Source organism: Equus quagga, chromosome 6, assembly GCF_021613505.1.
Source record: "Equus quagga isolate Etosha38 chromosome 6, UCLA_HA_Equagga_1.0, whole genome shotgun sequence".
In the NCBI taxonomy this organism is placed as follows: Eukaryota; Metazoa; Chordata; class Mammalia; order Perissodactyla; family Equidae; genus Equus; species Equus quagga.
In genome coordinates this window covers 54,477,146-54,494,910 of record NC_060272.1, presented here as the reverse complement: position 1 = coordinate 54,494,910, position 17,765 = coordinate 54,477,146, and the positions used below count along the sequence as shown (strand labels likewise).

At 36.1% G+C, this 17,765-nt stretch overlaps 1 protein-coding gene across 7 annotated transcripts in view; it reads right to left on the bottom strand.

Annotated features, from left to right (window-relative positions):
• Nucleotides 1-3,006: 3,006 nt before the first annotated feature.
• The window catches only part of AKAP11 (A-kinase anchoring protein 11), a 49,215-nt gene continuing 34,456 nt past the window's right edge, over nucleotides 3,007-17,765 (bottom strand). For 4 of the 7 annotated variants that reach the window (XM_046664095.1, XM_046664092.1, XM_046664091.1 and 1 more), the window contains 4 exons: nucleotides 14,082-14,165; nucleotides 13,254-13,300; nucleotides 9,602-9,762; nucleotides 3,007-6,955 (listed from right to left, as the gene is read on the bottom strand). In XM_046664095.1, coding sequence (XP_046520051.1) covers nucleotides 6,815-6,955; nucleotides 9,602-9,762; nucleotides 13,254-13,300; nucleotides 14,082-14,165 — 433 coding nt within the window. In that variant the 3' untranslated portion in view covers nucleotides 3,007-6,814. Of the gene's footprint in view, nucleotides 6,956-9,601; nucleotides 9,763-11,434; nucleotides 11,486-13,253; nucleotides 13,301-14,081; nucleotides 14,166-17,765 lie in introns of those variants that run through there. The other 3 variants (XM_046664096.1, XM_046664097.1, XM_046664098.1) reach the window with 3 other exon arrangements.

The following is a 17,765-nucleotide window of genomic DNA, read 5'->3' as shown; positions in this document are numbered from 1 at the left end:
AGGTTCCTCTGTTTTAGGCTCCCACCACTCTTAAAATGGTAGTTAAATAATTATATAGTTACTCATTTAATGACTCTTCTTCACTAAACAATAAGCTCTATAAAGGCGGGGATTAATGGTGGGTGTTAATAAATACTGTATTATTCTTTTTTCCATTCAAACATATTCCCACTCCCAACAGGGCACGAGGACTGGCATGCTTTCTGTCTCTGCGGCCTCTTGGGACTCTCATACAAGCCTTGAGGGTGTCTCATCTCCTATTACTCAGTACTTTTATGCAGGACCAGTATTTGCCTCCCACCTGATTAGAGCACTCAGCCATCTGGGCCTATTGAGGCCTCATGGGATCTGATTGTCATTTGACATATTGACTGTATCTCACCCGGTTTGTATCAAGTACATACTCTGCCGCTTAACCAAGGACCCTTCCTTCTGGAAACCATGGCATTTTAGGGTTCAAGGGCAGTGAAGAGGTCAACTAGCCTGCCCAAACTTAGCAACTTAAGTGACCTCCCAACATTTGCCACAGGCTTCTAAAGTTGACTCAAAGACATATATTTTTAGGTTAGAAAGCTACTGTAACATTTTGATCTCCCCGGCATCCAGGCCCTCCTGTCCAACAAGAACCCACATCCAGCTATAAACAGAAACGAGATGAAGCTGATTTCAGATATAAGCAATTCTGGGAGCGTCTTTTTTTTTCTGACAGGCTTGTTCTCACTCTGCAGAAGTCCACAGCATTTGAAGCCCTTATAGGACCTCTAAGCATCAATTCCTAGGTTCATAGACGTTATGCAACAAGGCAGAGAACTAAGGTTATATCAAGAAAGCCATAAAAATAACAGTATTTGGAGGAAAATATTCAAACCCATAGTTGTAAAAGGCTACTGTATAAACATGGAACCTTCCCAACTTCGGAGGAAAACGTCAAATCATGGTTCAGTCACAAGGACAAAGGGAAAAGAGAGACTCAAAGGTCCCCTGTCTGCTCCCCTAGTTTATTTCTTTATTATCCCTTGATATGATTACTGCGGAATGCTCAGTAATGCTCTTTGACACCGCTGACCAGCATATTCCAACACAATCTTCACCCAAGGCAATATAAAAAGGCTATACGTGAAATGGCCGATGGCACATAATAGTGCTAACCTTCCAGGTAGACACTAATTTATTAACTCCAAGTCTTTGGGAACACATTCTCAAAGTCAGGAAGCCACAGTTATTCATTCCTTTTCTCCATATAAAATGCCTCATTAAAATACAGATATGTCTCTAGTATTCTAACATGCCAGTGGAATAATTCTACTGAAAAAGGAAATGTAAATCTGACAGAATCTGCACTTGGTAAACTTGTGCTGACTCTCCCTTCTTTCTTCTCTATATACTTAAAAAACTATGCTTTTAATAATGATTTGTTTTCTGCTCAGGAGCAATAAACTCACCAAGTCTCAATTTCTAGAATCTTCCTCCCCTATTTGAGCAATCCTAGAGAAAGAGTTGCAAGAACATCATACAGATTTTCCTAAGCACGTGAATTACCTCATCTGCTTCAAGTCAGAGGTTACATCTCAAACACCTGTAGGGCCACAGGGGGCAAAAGAAATGGGTGAAGTGCAACAGGTCATGCCAGAAGCAAAAAGAAATGTACGCTTGGACTAAAGGGGCAATCATTATTCAGCTCCTGCCAAACTACTGCCTCACAGGAGTCCAGTCAGTGTTCCAGAGCTTCTGATTTTTCAAGAAAAGCTGAAACACAAAACATATTTAAATGTGAAAATGTCCTTATTTTTAAGTGTTGGTAATTATTTTAAAAAGATCTCATATTGGGCCAGAGCATATCAGCAGGCAGAATTCAGCACACAGGAATCCAGTTTTGATCCCTTGCTCTAAGATAAGAAATCTATTTAGGTGTCTATTTAAAAGAAGAGGTGAGGGGAGAGTGAGAGTAGAACTAAAAAGTAAAATTTGGGGTTTCCATCCTCTCTGGAAAATGTTTCTTTTTATCTCTTTCCAATCTAAAATATTACCCAGCTTGCCCTAGAGCACAAAAGTAAAATGAGAATGAGGCGATTACAAAACTAGGAAGGATGGAGGAAAAAACGCAAGGATCACTCCCAAGGAGTAAACCTTCATGCACTCACTCTGCTGTTCCTGCTGTAAACACAAAGCTGCAGAAGCTCCTAGATCTTCCCTCTGACCCTTTCTCCATAAGAGCACAGAGTAGATTTATCCTCGGATATGTGACTTCTCCGTCATTCACACTTTTTCAAACCTGAGGTTATTCTTCAAGCCCCGCCCCTCACCCTCCTCTCTCTCCCAGTTAAGACACAGATCACAAATGATCCCAGCGTGCAAAACTGTTCAAGTGTTTGTCACAGCTTCTCATTCCTTTGGAGCCCTTTTTCCTTTTTGGAATTACAGTCTGAGGAATCTTGCTTACTTTTTCTCAGCATTTTGAATTGTTTTCTTGGTGACTGGGATGCACTCACACCCAAGACATTGTCTGCTATGATTATTTCCTAGCATTTTGAAACATTCATGAATAGCTAGAAAATCATTCCCTCATTTCTCGGCTTAAAATACGTAAGACAATGTCACATTCCATTAGTAATAAACCACCAGCACCTAATTTTTAAATGCCCGAGGCTACACGGCATGACAGAGGTTTGATCTCTGCACCCTATGGAGAGCTCAGGCCAGGCCAGAAGAATTTTCTAACACGCTTGTATTCAAGGTAACCCTAATATTTGGCTTTGCATTAAAGTCCAAAAGAGATTGGGCAAACAGCCCTTCAAGTCACTTATGTCAGCACTCAGAGGCACCTGAATAAGTAGCTAGAACCCAGTGTCCAATTAAAAATATTCTTAACTTCTCTTATTCTCGAAAACCATGGAAGCAGCACTGAGACCATTCGGTGTGTCTTCCATCACAGCAGCTCCTCTCATGTGCCTCTGCTTTTAGTTCAGAACGGACTAGTTCACAAGGGATTACAGAACAAAAACCAAGGCCGGGCATCTCATAAGTTTATTGGAGAATTCTTAGTTGGAGAGGAAAGATCACAGACGTCAACAATGGATAAAAGATAAAAGAACAATTAATTGCAAATTATTACAAAAGTAATTTCTGAAATGTTTATTTGGAGTCACTGCTAAAACAAAATTTTAGTGCATCATGAAGCTCATATTTTGGTAAATGAACATATTAAATTACTGAAAAGCAAAAAAAATTACTGTTACACAAGATCTTAATGTAGTGATTCAGCACAGTCAAATAAACAGCTACAATTATGCAAAGCTGCTTCTGCTGTATATCTGGAACATTAAACAAAAATGTGAATTACTTTTAACACTGCACAAGTAACCAAAGGTAGCAAATCCAGCAATATTAAAACCTGATATTAAATAGTATTCGAACATTACAACAAAAACAAAACAATGAACTTACAGAACTACAATTCTACCTATGTGAAAGGAATGTACACGGTGGTAAAAAAAAAATAAATAAATAAAGTGACAAGAGTGACTAACACTGCCTCTGCATTTTTAGAGCAGGAACACAGTGAGTAAATGTGTGCAGGGTCTTTTGCTAAAAATGAGGAAAAAATGCATTTCACTTTACAATTTTATAATTCCCACTGAAGCTCAAATTCTCTTGTGCTAGTGACCCATGGACAGGGTTTTAAATGCCAAGTATTTTCCCTACACCTTGAGTATGGATGCACTATTTTTTAAAACAACTGTGGAAAGTCTCCCTTAAAAAATGTAAAATTTAAAGCAATATATTGATGGGAAACTGATAATATTAATTGTGGAAGAATAATATTAGATAAATAATTAAGTAAGAAGACATCTGAGTTTGGACTCTGATGATGAGTCAAGGTTAAACTCTGCATTTGGGGAACATGCACTGATAAAGTCACGTGGGTAACCTATCGCTCATTTTACACATGGTGCATTTAAAAGTAATTAAATTCTCCTACTGGCAACATAAAACCTTTACTTAAGCAAAATGAAAGTATTATGAATTGAATTAATTCACATCAAATACGTGAAAGGGTAAGTGGAACATTTTCCAAAGTATAAAGATGTTATCACATATATTCACTGACTGTATACTCTCAAAAGTTTTATTATTCCATAAATTGTATCAAACCATCCAATAGATATTGTAATTTTCTTCCATGATTTATAAATGAATCACTCCTTTTGTATAAATCAGGAAATATTTTCAAAATCAACATTAATACTACTCAAAATATAAATGTAATTTAAACTTGGCTTGAGAGAAGAATATGAAAGAACTGCCATATTTCAGTCTGAAATAATGTTCTAAAAACTCCCTATCAGAGGCCTCATTCACTTTCTTTCCACAGATCCTTTGATGGTTCTGAAATTGGTAAACAGAGAATTCAACTCAATGCACATCACAACTTTAACAGTTCCGAATAAGACATGAGATTTTATAAGGGACAAAATGTACAGAATGGTAATATTACAATGTTATAATATAAATATGTCAAGTAGATTTGTAATAAAATAAGACAGAGTTGTCCTCAACACACAGAGTTGTTCTGAAGATTGAGCAACCAAACATATAAAGAATGTCTTTGGAAAAATCACAAAGTGCCTTTAAAGAACATAAGTTTAGACCGTACTTGATTAAAAGATGCTGCTCTACAATCAAATGTTTTCTTTCTACATAAGGAAGCTTAACTCACGCTTCTTTTCACATCTGCCAATACTTAATATTTTTCTCTACGCCCCTGCACTGAACTGATACAAGCGTGGAGTTCCATTATGATTATGACTATGCGTGCTAATACTTAATGGCTGGTCTGTCATTAGGTAGTGGGCTAAATAAGGGAACTCTGAATCCAGCACAGCTCCAGAAAAACGCAAGAGAAACAAGGATATGAGGAAAATCTTACCTCAAAATGATTATTACCATAAAAGAAAGAAACATAAATATTTTCAAGCACAGAAAATTTTACAAAACTAATATATTGTCACTTTAATTTAAAAGAAATTCAGAAGTCAGTTTTGCTGTTAATCAAACCCGTACATACAGCAGAGTTACTAAACACAACTTAAGAGTTATATACTTGTAAAAATTCAAACTAAACTTAATAATCAATCAATCCACATTACAATCAACAACCTGGTTCCCAACATGTAAAAGCTCAGTCCAGTGCTGCTGCATCTCAAGTTCCGAGAAGCTAAAGACAGAAGCAATGCTGGTTATACACATTTCCTGCATTTCTCTACCTTAAACAATATTTGAAGAAACTTTAGGAAAACTTATTTTTAAGGCTTGCTCTATTTCTTTATCTTAAATTGAGAAAAACCAAAACTTATAATGTAGCCTCAAAATATTTAAATAGCTTTTGGCATTTTTCTTAAAAGGAAAATTTGACTCTTCCGTTAAAAAATACTTTTCTCTACCATAATTATTAATTCAAATTAATGTAAGTGCTCTTATTCCTTGCCCCCTGGCAGGTACTATGTCTTCTATACTTTGTGCAGCTTCCAGAACAGTCAGTCAGTCCTCAGGAAAAAAGAAAATGTAATGGAGGAAAACCAAAGCCCCCAAAGATTTACTCTAGATCACAAAATCTGCTAATGAAGAACCAAAAATGCACACACACACCCTCACGTATGAAACCAAGACACAAGCCTGGTCCACCAGTCAAGTCAACTTGTGGTTTCTAAAGACAGAGTTGTAGGAAATGTAGAGCCCAGAAAAATCATGTCAGAGGACTTTACAAAATAGTGCAGATGCACTTTATCAGGGGTGGGGGAGGGATCCCATTTTTTTCTAGAAAAAGCTTATCCTTGCTAAAGAGGAGAGGTTTTCCAAAAATACAACTATGAAAATCATTATTGGGCTTCTCTAAATGCATTGCCATATTAACAATAGTTTTGAAAATTTCAGCATATTTTGCACCTTTATTTTCATTTATAGGATAAGTCAGGGACCCAAAATAGTCAAAAAGAAATAAAAATTCTTACTGCACAATCTTTACAGACATTTTATTTTAAAGCACCTTTTTGGTGTTAACAGTGGGTTTCTAACCAAGAAAACAGTAAAATAAAAGAGGGCACAAACCACTAGCAAGGCTAAAGCACTCCTTTACACGCACACATATTCACTTTCATGTCAGAACGATTGGCAACATTAGCAAATAATGTCTTTTGACAAAAGGCTGGGGTAACTATCATTTTGGTATTTACAGAAACCTAAAATACTAATATTTCTAAGAAATTAAATAGCTTGGGGGGTTCAAAAAGCTACCAATAGCTGAGCTATGCAAATAAAATTGACTTTTAAAAATAGGACAAAAACTTTATCAGAAAAAAAAATTAGCCTCAATGTTATTTTTTGATGTCACATTAGTTATTAATAGGATAATATTTGTTTTCAAAGGAGAAAAATTCTAACTCTCCATCCCTGGAACCTATCCTCAGCCACCTCAGTGCAGTTTCTAGCAGCACAATTTGGATGCAAAAAGAATGTCATCAGTCAACGTCCCTGAAAATCTTATGTTTAGACCTTCCTTCACGTACGTGTTCTTAGGGTCTTAACATACTACACACGTGTATAGAAGAATAAGTGAAGATAATATTCAACAGAGAATACAAAAGTATGAACTATATACACTGTGTGATGACACAATGCGCTTAAAAAGCTGTAATTTACTTTCCTCCCAATTCACCTAAAATGTTAATATTCCCTATTCAAATTTTACCCTACGCATCTTTATCTGTTTCTTCCTCTCCCAAAACAAATAATAAAATATACTGGTTTGGAGTTTGTTCTATGCGTTTTCCAAGAGCCAGTCAAACAGCGGTTCGCACCCCTCCTCACTGGAACTCTTCTCCATCGCTTCATAGTATTTAAGCACAGCCTGCAGGAGGTCCCCCACCTTCCACCCTTTTTCTTGTAACCGTTTTGAAAGCTAAGAAGAAAGACAGACATGTCAGACATCAACCAAAAACTATTTTATAACAGTAAAGTTTTCAGTTTTAACATCAGATAAAACTAAGAATCCTGCTGTTTGCAGTAAAATATTGTTTTCCAGTTTTAACATGGCCTTCTCCCCAAACCGCCACCCCTTTACACAAATTAGACATTTTCCCTTCCTGCCCTTTATAAATATGTCTCCTCCACGAAATGACATTTTGGGATTGCTGGAGACAGAACTCCACAAACCTCACCCAGTGGACAGTCTTGTGTGGGAGTACAGAGGGCACATTTCTACAGGAAACTCGTAAGTTAACTAAATACATCTGCCACACCCTCAATTAGGAACATAAAATAATAAAGACAACGTCAAGCTTAATAAAAGGATGTGGATTTTCCTTCCACAACATATAGTGTGGTTTTTTTCTGGAATACACACTCTAGCCTCAACGGAAGCATGGCTTTCTAAGTTAAGAAATGTTAACGTTTTAACAAAAAACAACCAAAAGAGTAAATAAATATTGTGGCAATCATTTCACAATATATACAAATATCAAATCATCATGTTGTACACCTGAAACTAATAAAATGTATTATGTCAATTATATTTCAATTTAAAAAAGCAAATAAATACAGGTTTATCATCTCCAATCAGAACATCTTCATTCATTTTTTTTCTATTTAGTTCTGTAAAAACTACTTTAAATTTTTGTAATAGAAATATGCTTAACCTTTTTAAACATAGCTTTATTAAGATATTAATTCACATATCATCCAATCCACCCATTCAAAGTGTACCAGTCAACAGTTTTTAGTATATTCACTGAGTTGAATGCAACCATCACCACAACCAACACTGGAACACTTTTATCACACCGAAAGGAAAGCCCCACCTATTAGTCATCACTCCCCATTTCTTCCAACCCCCTCAACTCTAGGCAATCACTAATCTACTTTCAGTCTCCATAGATTCACCTATTTTGGCAATTTCATAAAATGGAATCATAAAACATATGGTCTTTTGTGACCAGCTTCTCTCACTTAGCATAACGATTTCAAGGTTCCCCCACGGGGCAGCATGGATTTGCAGTCACGTGTTCTTTAACGATGGGAATACGTTCTGAGAAACGTATCGTCAGGCAATTCCGTCATTGTGTGAACAACACATAGTGCACTTACACAAACCTAGATAATATAGCCTACTACACACCTAGGCTCTATGGTACTAATATACAGTGCTAATCTTATCAGACTACCATCATTGACGGAAACGTCATTATGCAACACGTGACTATACTACATTCTTTTTCACTGGCAGATAATATTCCACTGCATAGATATACCACATTTCATTTATCCATTCATCAGTTAATGGACATTCAGGATGTCTCCACTTTTGGCCTACTTTTAGCTTGTTATGAATAATGTTGCCAGGGACCTATGTTTTCACTCCTCTTGGGTATATACTTAGGAGTGGAATTGCTGGGTTATATGATAAAGCTACGCTTAACTTTTTTGAGAAACTACTAGAATATTTTCTTAGGTTACACGCAGACGAGATCCCTTACCCAAGCGCCATCATGCTCAGCTCTGCCTAACGCTTTCCTTAGCCGTCAACTTATCCAAGACTAAACAACTTGAAAACGTTTGCCTCCCTGAGGTCAGTTCTAAGACTTTCCCTACCCATTCTCTCTCCCTCACAATTCATTTCCTGAGCATCTCTGTCTTACTTCCTCCTTCTGCCTAAAAACAGAAACCTAAACTGAAAAAATCCAAAAAGTCTAAGTGAAACAAATACAAAAAATTATTTTTACGTAGTATCTTTTTCATGTACTTTTTTCAACAGTATCTTTGTAAACTATGAACCAGGAATCAAGATTAACTGGACTGCTCCTTTTTTGTTATTGTTGATTAATTTACCTTGGTTATTCATTAGACTATTCTATACCCTATAATAAGATTAAACCAAAGTTCTGGTAAGGAAAATTCTGGGACAAAAAACTTAAGACTGTAAATTGAAAATCTTGACTAACAAGGTGCTTGGAACACAGTAAGTTCTCAATAAAAATATCCTATTCATGCATCAGATCTGAATGTTTTATTATTAGAACTCTATTTAATACTCAAAGTAGCCCACTGTCCCTTATTGGATGTTTAAACTTTCACTGGCTTTTGATTATGCTAGCTTCTCATACTAATGAAACTGGATTAACAGGGAAAGAGATACACTAATTGCTAGGCCCAATTATGAATCAATTAAATACAAAGAATAACTCAGTCCTTCCACATGAACACGTGAAATGTTTATTAATGGCACCTAACTTTGAGAACCTAGGATGTACCAGGTACTAGATTAAGCATTTTTTTTTACAGTATTATATTTAATCCTCACAAACCTCTGTAAGGTAAAGTCTATACTCATCTCCATAGTACAGATAAGGAAACTGAGACTGGTGAACTTGCCCCAGGTTACACTGCTACAGAGTGGCAGAGTTGATATCGGAACCCAACTATTAGACTCTTGCCTAAGCATTTACCCATTCTGCTATCACCAGGCATCTTATTAGGTCAACCACGTGACACAGAACATCATATACTGTTAATTGTATCCTCACACCCACTCTATAAGGCAGGTACTTACTTGTATAAACTCCCTCTTTGCAGAGTCATGAAAATAAAGTTCTGCAACTTCAGCCTCAGAGGCAATGAGCCACTGAAGAATAATCCTTAGCTGGGGGTCTACTGTGCACGGCTCCATGTCAATATTTGTAATTAGCAGAGTCTTTCCATCTTGCTCAAAACCTAATATTTAAATTTAAACAATACGAAGTGAAACATCAACTCAACTCTCAATACTCTGGTTTCCAAGGATATATAAATATATTCCATTTCTTAAGATTCCAATGAACACTGGAAAAAAATCCATCTTTTCTTACCTACACCGTAACATCAACTAAAACATTTCCTTGAAAGGGCAAAATAACACTAAAACAAAGGAATAACTTTGATCATCTACTGATGGCACAGAAGCAAAACTTGAGGCAGTGAATTCAAGTACTATAAATGCTACAATTTGTGTCAAAATATGACCCATAGGTAAAGGGAGACAAAATAAAACCATAAAGCTACAATTATAACCAAAATACAAATGAAACACAAATAAAAACCCCAAATAAATACATTAAAGGGACTTTAAGACAGCTTTCTGAACTAAGAGAAACAGCAGTAGCAGCAAACACTTGTATAGCACATACCACATTATTTAAGCCTTGTTCTAAGCTCTTTAGATATACACACTCCTTTAATACTCACAACCACCCTGTGAGGTAGGAACTATCATCACCTCTATTTTACAAGTGAGGGATCTGGGGCAGAGAGAGATCCAGAGTCTTACAGCAGGTAAGTGGCTGAGCCAGGATATGAACCAGGCAGTCTGGCTCCATGCTCTTAATCATTTCATTCTTTAGGCAAAATAAGAAAAAAAGGTCATATGCAACCACTTACATCTCAAAAGCCAGACATGGGAATTTTCTGGTACACTCCTATTATAGATAAAATGTTGCTCTCAAGTCTCTTTCTTTCTTTTTAAATTAAAATTATGTTTTCAACATAAAGGAGAATCCCTGTTGACTGTAAAACTCATGACCTGTGGACGAATATCATGTGGTGAACACTCCTACTTAATGACAGCCGAGCAAAGCAGTGCTGAGACATGGGCCCTCCCACATGAGAGGTGAGCAGCAGGGCATGCTGGCAGACACCATGCCCATTTGTGCCAGGAATGAAAACTTGGTGAATGTCCCTGATTCTTCTTTATAGTTTGTGGGGCATTCTAGACCACTATTAATCATTTTTAGGATTTATACTGGCCCCTAATTTTTCATTTAAAAAGTTGGTCCACATTATTACCTTAAACAAATCTTTTCTTTTCCTTCCTCTGTCCTTACTGACTCTCAATCAAAAATGGGTCTGGTGTCGTCCTATGATACCAGACACGCTCTCTGGGTCATTCTATAAATCCTGCAGAGGTCATGGGGTTGGACACTAAGTCATCTCAAGGCTTTTTGGTACTACTGGCTTTCTCATTTTAGGGCTCCTGGTTGCCTGGCCTCAGAGAGAGCTCTCTCTTTAGAGAGGGTACCAAACTAGTGAAAAGGGATGGGAATGACATCCTCCAACTACAAACAACAACAAAAAAATGAGGTTTGCTGCCTTAGGATTTCCATAATTTTGGATCTTTCTATAAAACCACATCAATCTATCTCCTAATTTACCAATTTCTAATTTAACAAATTTGAGGGGCCCGCCCGGTGGCACAGCGGTTACGTGCACACGTTCCGCTTTGGCAGCCTGGGGTCCACTGGTTCGGATCCTGGGTGCAGACACGGCACCGTTCATCAAGCCATGCTGTGGTAGGTGTCCCACATATGAAAAAAAGTAGAGGAAGATGGGCACGGATGTTAGCTCAGGGCTAGTCTTCCTCAGCAAAAAGAGGAGGATTGGCAGATGTTAGCTCAGGGTTGATCTTCCTCAAAAAAAGAAAAACAACAAATTTGAAAGTTGGCTGTAGTTTTCTACATAATGAGAGATGACTATAATCTCAAAAGCTGAGTAGTGACATATATCTATATATAATTAATCTCCTGACTTCTACCTACTCACGAAATCCTGAACAACCTGGTTAATGCCAAAAGTAAAATTTTTTTAAATGAATTTCATAGTTATATTAACTTATATCTTCTTTTCTCTTAACCATTCCTCAGTAAAGTTAGTTAAGTAATAATTAGTTCATTAGAGAAAATACTCACCACCTGCATTTATACCATGTAGAGCCTTTGGGACAACTTTGGTCACAGGTATTACTTGGGAAAAAGTACACAACTTCTCTAGACAAAGTCAACACTTTCTTAGTCAACAAAAATACAGCAAATAACTACCTAGCCCATGCACAACTCTAAAACTACTGCCCTAACCCTACTTTATATCTGATAAGAAAAACTTACCTCTAGAGGCCCTACTTAGCAGAGGCACTTAGAACTAAAAAATAAGAATAATCTTAAGTCTGAGGATTTTAGTTCAAAAATTGGTACATGACTTCCCTAAACAAGGAAAGTACAGTTGGCCATAAAACTGGAAACTCAGGTGTTACAAAGTACACTTTAAGAAATGTGTTTTGGCAATCTTCTGAGTTTGCCCACTTCTAAAACAATGATTGAAAAAAAAATCACTCGTTCAAAAAACAAATATCTCAAACAGAATGAACATTTTGTGTGCCACTCTACAGAAGACATTATTGGAATTTTCATAATTAAGGAAAAATAAGATTTTTGGAAAAAAATTTAACCATCATCTAAATACAATGAAAACAGCTTCAACTTGAAAAGCTTCCAGAATCACTTTGACATTCTAATATGTTTGAATTAAGGATTACAAATTATGGTCCAAAACTCTGTGGCCAATGGTACCTAATATTTACATATTTGGAATTATGTTCATCAAAGGAAGAATTGAAAATTTTCTTCAAATATGTGTACGTGTGAGTGTAGGACTGAAGTTGAGGGAGAGGAGAATTTATTTTAAAATATCTTTTTATTTTTACTTACTGATTTTTGTAGGATTGACATTAAACACTAATTCTAGAAGTTACTGGTTTGGAATAAAAAATGAACATATGGCATAATTATGATGAATTATATCTTATAATATGAGTAAGGATTTTATATTTTGAAAAAGGTAACTATATAGAGAGATTATCATAAACTTCCCTCTCAAATAATTGAATAATTCTTTTAAAGTAGTTCAGTCTCGGGGCTGGCCCCGTGGCCGAGTGGTTAAGTTCGCGCGCTCCGCTGCAGGCGGCCCAGTGTTTCGTCGGTTCGAATCCTGGGCGCGGACATGGCACTGCTCATCAGACCACGCTGAGGCAGCGTCCCACATGCCACAACTAGAAGAACCCACAATGAAGAATACACAACTATGTACCGGGGGGCTTTGGGGAGAAAAAAGGAAAAAATAAAATCTTTAAAAAAATAAAAAATAAAAAAAATAAAGTAGTTCAGTCTCTACATCCACAAGTACTTCATTAGTTTACCAATCAAATAATACAAACTGCTGATAAAGGACCTGACTGGATAAATTAGTTCAAGAATACCCTGATTTGTGATGTAAATACCCTGATTTGTAACAACCTGGAACCTAACTGATGAAAACGCACAAATATAAACATGAAAGACTCTTCTAGGGAAACTTATACAAAAAATACGAAATACTTTGAAAAACAAATTGTCAATTACCTTCTACATCATTCTCATGCTCTTCATCTTCATCATCTGGTCCATCACTTTTCAAATAAAAGAGCAGAAGCAGTTAAAAAAAAAAGCTTTAATTATTAATGGTATTAAAATCAATTCTTAAAATGTGGTAAAGAAGGAATATTATAACATGATGTATGACATTTAAAAAGGGGAGAGAGGACAATAAAAAAGGAAGCTTTGCTTCTCACACCATTTCATGTTAAAATCTGAATTGTAAATGATGTCTGGATAAGTTATCAATAACCAAGAAGTTCTACCTGAGGAGGATATGTACAGCGCCAATAAATTTCATAACAAAATTTAGTTTAATATAATTTAAAGATGAAATATTCTACTAATTTGGTTTTAGATAACAAAGTATCTGAATATCATAGAATGCCATGAATAATTATTAATGCTTCTGTTGATGCCATTTATATATTTTTGAACACAGTAAAAAACACATTTTTCCTACACTTTTCTTATATATGAAATAAAACTACATACAAAAACAAAACAAAACAAAACAACAGAAATCCTGTAGGAAGCAAGCTCTTTTTAATGAAATAATAATTGGTAGAATGAAAAATAGCAAGCAGAGCAACACATGCATAAAAGTAACACATTTTGCAATTAGATGTCAGTCGTACCTTAGCATCGTCCAATTTTTTCATTAGATGTAAATTTATCAAGCAGAATCATGTCAAAGTATAGGAGAAGAGCAGGTTGATGTATATTGGCACTGTAACCCAAATTCTTTTAAGAATATGACATCATGCATTAGTGGTGAAAGACTCATCAGTTTTTAAGTTTTTGGACTGGACCAACCTGTCTGATGTTGGAAAGGATAAATTGTCCTCATACAAATCTCCTTCTAAACCAAGACTGCTCCAGCTACTGCTGTTACCATTACTGCCAGAGGAAGAAAAGAACAGAGCTGAACTAGAAAATGAAGAGCAAAGATGACCTTGGGTTTCCTCGGAACAGCTTCTGCCAGTGATGACTGCAGATGTTCGGAAGCTGCCACAGTGGAGTGGGGCATCCATGGAGGTGGAGAGAGACCATCACTGCTACCATAAAAGGCACCTGACAGCTTCAGAGATGTGGGAGTTTTCTTACTTGTCCTCAATGGATCGTGAAAATTATTTTACGTCTGTATTTATTTTACAGATTAAGACAACAGAAGGACTTTTAGGACAGCAAATGAATGCACGAAGTAAGAAGTTTCACGATGAAATTAATGTCTACGGCAAGTCTTGGAATGTAATTTGTAAAAAGCCAATACATTTCAGTTTTGATAAATTTTAAACAGAAAAAAATCACAGGCTGACATTCTCCCACAGGTCTTTAGATAGTGCAAACAGTGATGGACTTGGGGGGCTGAGGGGGTATGGGGGGTGATGGGATGGCAGGCACCAAAACACAGTCCCAAAGAGACCTTTTCTAAGTAGTTGGAGAAAAGATGTTTCTGATTTTAAAATACTCTTATGGTGTCAATTACTTTCATTTCATACATTATGCATAATTCAGTAGGCAGCAAATAACATACATTTTCCTCAGATATTGAATAACCAAGGCTTAATCAACATTACACTCATCTGGTCGGCCAATCACTAATGCCCCACAGGTAACTTCTTACACTACCACCTAATCAAAAGAAGAAAGCAACTACATTCTAAAACTGCAGCAAAGCAACAAAAACAAAAAGTAACTGTTCAGAAACAAAACTAAGTTCAATTTTCAGATTAAAACCTAAACATGCAATTTTTTAAAATTCTAATCATTAAGATAATTAGTAAGCACATTAGTTTGCAGTGATAAGCAGCTATATTTCCCCATATTAGGCTAAGCAATTATAAAAATTAATATTTACACAAACCAAAATTTTGGTTCTAAAAAATGAACATAAAATCATTTTATGTGCATCAGTAAATGTTGACAAGGTTACCAAAAAAGGGGATGATTACTCAAAACTTCTAAATAGTTTTCAAGCAATCTCAAACAATTTATATATCCACACTCACTCTAGCACTATCAAATTGTCACAAACCATAATGCATTGGAGAATAAAAGTTAAAACTGAGTGGTATCTTTTCAACGTATGTTTAAACAAATATAGATCTACTATAAAACCTTTAAAAGAACCAGAGTTTTTGCCCATGTAGTCTGCTGTCAAACCAAAAATGAGAAAATAGGAAAATACAGAATGGACAGTTACGAGTCAGAGAAAGAGAACATTAATGATCTCAAACACTGCATTTACTTCTACTAACAGGATGGTTATCTAAAAAAAGAAAAAAAATTACAAAATGAAAATTCTTACCCATATCTTACTAATGATTCCTCCATCTAATTAATAATAAAAATCCATTACCTAAATATTAAGTGAACATGAAAAGAAATAAACAGCTAAAAAATGTAAAGACTAAAAATTGAAATTCTATCCAACCTCATTCCCTCTCCCCTTTTGCCCCTCAAAATAGGTCAGATTTGAAATCAGTTATTCATAAAATGCCACTTCTAACTAAAGTGACCATATAATTTTTCATCTAACCAGGACACTTCTGAAAATGAAAAGTCACCATCAATAATTACCCCAGAACAGCACAAGTAAACCAGGACTGTTCTGAGCAAACCAGGAGGAGTGATCATCCTACACGAACCCAACATAAAACAACTGAATTTCCTCTCTTAACAGTCTTCCTATTTCATTCTTGAACAGTGACCTGCTTCCATCACTTTCTTTTATGTCTTTTCCTATTTCCTATGTCCACAACAGGTATACCTCAAACCAGTGGTGGTCAAGGACTAAAATTCTTTATTGTGGCTTTCAGCCACATGAAGACTACTGTCAATTCTGAAACATCACAGAAATTATCCCAAAAATTCTGCAATTTCGGTCCCATCTTACCAAATCTACTACATAACTTGTAAAAAATTCACAAACTGTTGAAACACTTAACAGATTCACATACACAGCCTAGTTCTCTTCTGATCAAATAATTATACGTTCCTTCTAAACACTTGTGAAAATCTGAAATTATCATTTCTTTTTTAACTGTTGCCTTCTTCTGAACCTCCTACTTAGAGTGAAAGTGCAAGGTGTGTTCAAACCAGTGAAGTCTCTTATCTCCTCCCTTGATCTCTTTACCAGAAAATAACAGCTCCTACAGCAGATCTCATCGGAAGATGAAACATGTGAAGCCATATGTCTTAAGTGTGGTTTCTGAACCACTTATGAAAATCATCTGAGATGCTTACCCAGCATGCAGCCCTTGGGACCCTCCAACGACCTAATGAATCTTAATCACTGGGAGGTGAGGCCCTGGAAATTGTATGTTCAACGAGCACAGCACCAACCCTGGATGAGTCCCACTTTGTCTTTGTGCCTGACCCTTAACACTACATAGCGTAATAGTTCTTATGAAGACTGTGGTCAATTAAATCACAGTTGTTTTTCTGACAAAATGCTATCAAGCCAGGTTTTCCCCAGCCTGAAATCAAAGAATTAATTTTCTGAACCTAAATGCACTTGCCAACATTAAACCTAATTATTTTAGCCTCAGCCCGATTTGGTCTTTCTGAACTAGCTTCTGATCCTACTTCTCCCATTTCAACACCAGGATTTCCTAAACAACAATGTAAACCCTCACTGAAATTCCAGAAGCCTGGGTTTCTCAAAGGTGAGAGGAGAATTTAAGTGTTAATATTCTATTCCAGATAAAATTATGGCAAAGGGCCCAGTGATGATTTGTGATATTACCCCCACTTCCCACTACCAGTAAAGACTACCTTTTTTGAATCTAGATTTTAAGAAATATTGGTGGTTTACATCTCATTTTAAGAAACTATTACAAAAATAGGTAATTTACAAAAATATTAATACTTATTGGTTAATCGAAGCATCAAACAAAATACTCTGAGATGCTATGTTCTAATAAGTGAAAAGCCATTTCCTTTCCTTATGCTTCCTCATCCTCTCCTCCAACAGTCTTCCTACCTTCCCCTTCTGGTAAGCCAATTCCAATGGGTCTGTTCAACTGAAGCCTCACAGGGTCCTGTCCACATATGCCCAAAGCTGGAAGTATGTGCGCTGAGAATATTTCTCTCTCCCTGGACTCAGCTATGGACGGTATTTATTATTTCCAATTATCAGTTAATGTAGATAAAGATTTTATAGAATTTTATAGGTTAGTCAGGAACACCTTTATAGAGTTAGGAATATAAGAAACAACTGTACCATAATTAATCAAATATTCCAAAGACTGTTATTATGAACAAAGTTAATTAAGAAAAATTATATATAAGGTAGGTGCCTTCTGCTGGACAAAACCATATATAATGAGTTTATGTGTTTTCAGTCATTCAAGTATAAATGCTCCAGGTCATTTTGTTCCTGAATAGCAGGACAAGTAAGGAATCCTTCCCAAAAAAGATACCACTTCAACTAATATCAAGAAAATTACAGGGCCATTTTGATGCTTTTTACAGATAACTGTCCTTTTTCCTATC